Source organism: Vittaforma corneae (assembly GCF_000231115.1).
Source record: "Vittaforma corneae ATCC 50505 unplaced genomic scaffold supercont1.175, whole genome shotgun sequence".
NCBI classification, from domain to species: Eukaryota; Fungi; Microsporidia; family Nosematidae; genus Vittaforma; species Vittaforma corneae.
This window is the reverse complement of record NW_006890008.1, coordinates 1-623: the sequence shown is the minus strand read 5'-3', so window position 1 is coordinate 623 and position 623 is coordinate 1. Positions and strand designations below refer to the sequence as shown.

Below are 623 nucleotides of genomic sequence, written 5' to 3'. Positions count from 1 at the left end.
GTAAGGAATGCACAGATGGCAAATTAGACCTCTCAATGTCGACACAAAGGTAAAGGCAGTATTCAAGTGGAGTGATAAAACATGTAATCTATTGAGCTCATGTTTTGTACACTAAATATGATAACCAAAGCCAGCAGCATCCATCTAAAATAAGATACAGCCCCAAACTTAAAGACAAACGACTGTTTTAAAGTATTTATGCAAAGATTTACTTTTTGATTATCATTCCGCCAGTGCAGACAGAAAATCAAGTAACCCATCAACATCCTTAATGCAGAAATTGGCATGCGACTCCCCCTCTCCTATTTTAATTGAGATGCCTTTGCACACCCTGAACATGTCCTCGTCTGTCCGGTCATCGCCCACGCAAATAGCAGGGTCAAGTGTTTCGCAGATATGGTCCTTTGTGCTTGCCTTTAGCTCAACTCTCATCTTTCCCAGCTGGACATTCTCTCCACCTACTCTCCTCAAGAGTGTGTAGAGCCTACCAACACAGAAGCTCCTGGCCATTCCGTAATTTAAGCACAGTCCAGCGGTTTTCTCCTCGATTACCGCACCAGGCGTTCTTACCAGGTAGTATTCCACGATTTCACGTGCTACTTCAAGTACGCTGCTCTTTTCTC

At 43.5% G+C, this 623-nt stretch overlaps 1 protein-coding gene across 1 annotated transcript; it reads right to left on the bottom strand.

Moving 5' to 3' along the window:
• Window positions 1-222: 222 nt before the first annotated feature.
• Window positions 223-623, bottom strand: VICG_02222 (uncharacterized protein; the record flags this gene model as incomplete). Its single annotated transcript, XM_007605604.1, has 1 exon — window positions 223-623. A coding segment is annotated over one exon (401 nt), but the record flags the coding sequence as incomplete, so codon positions are not given.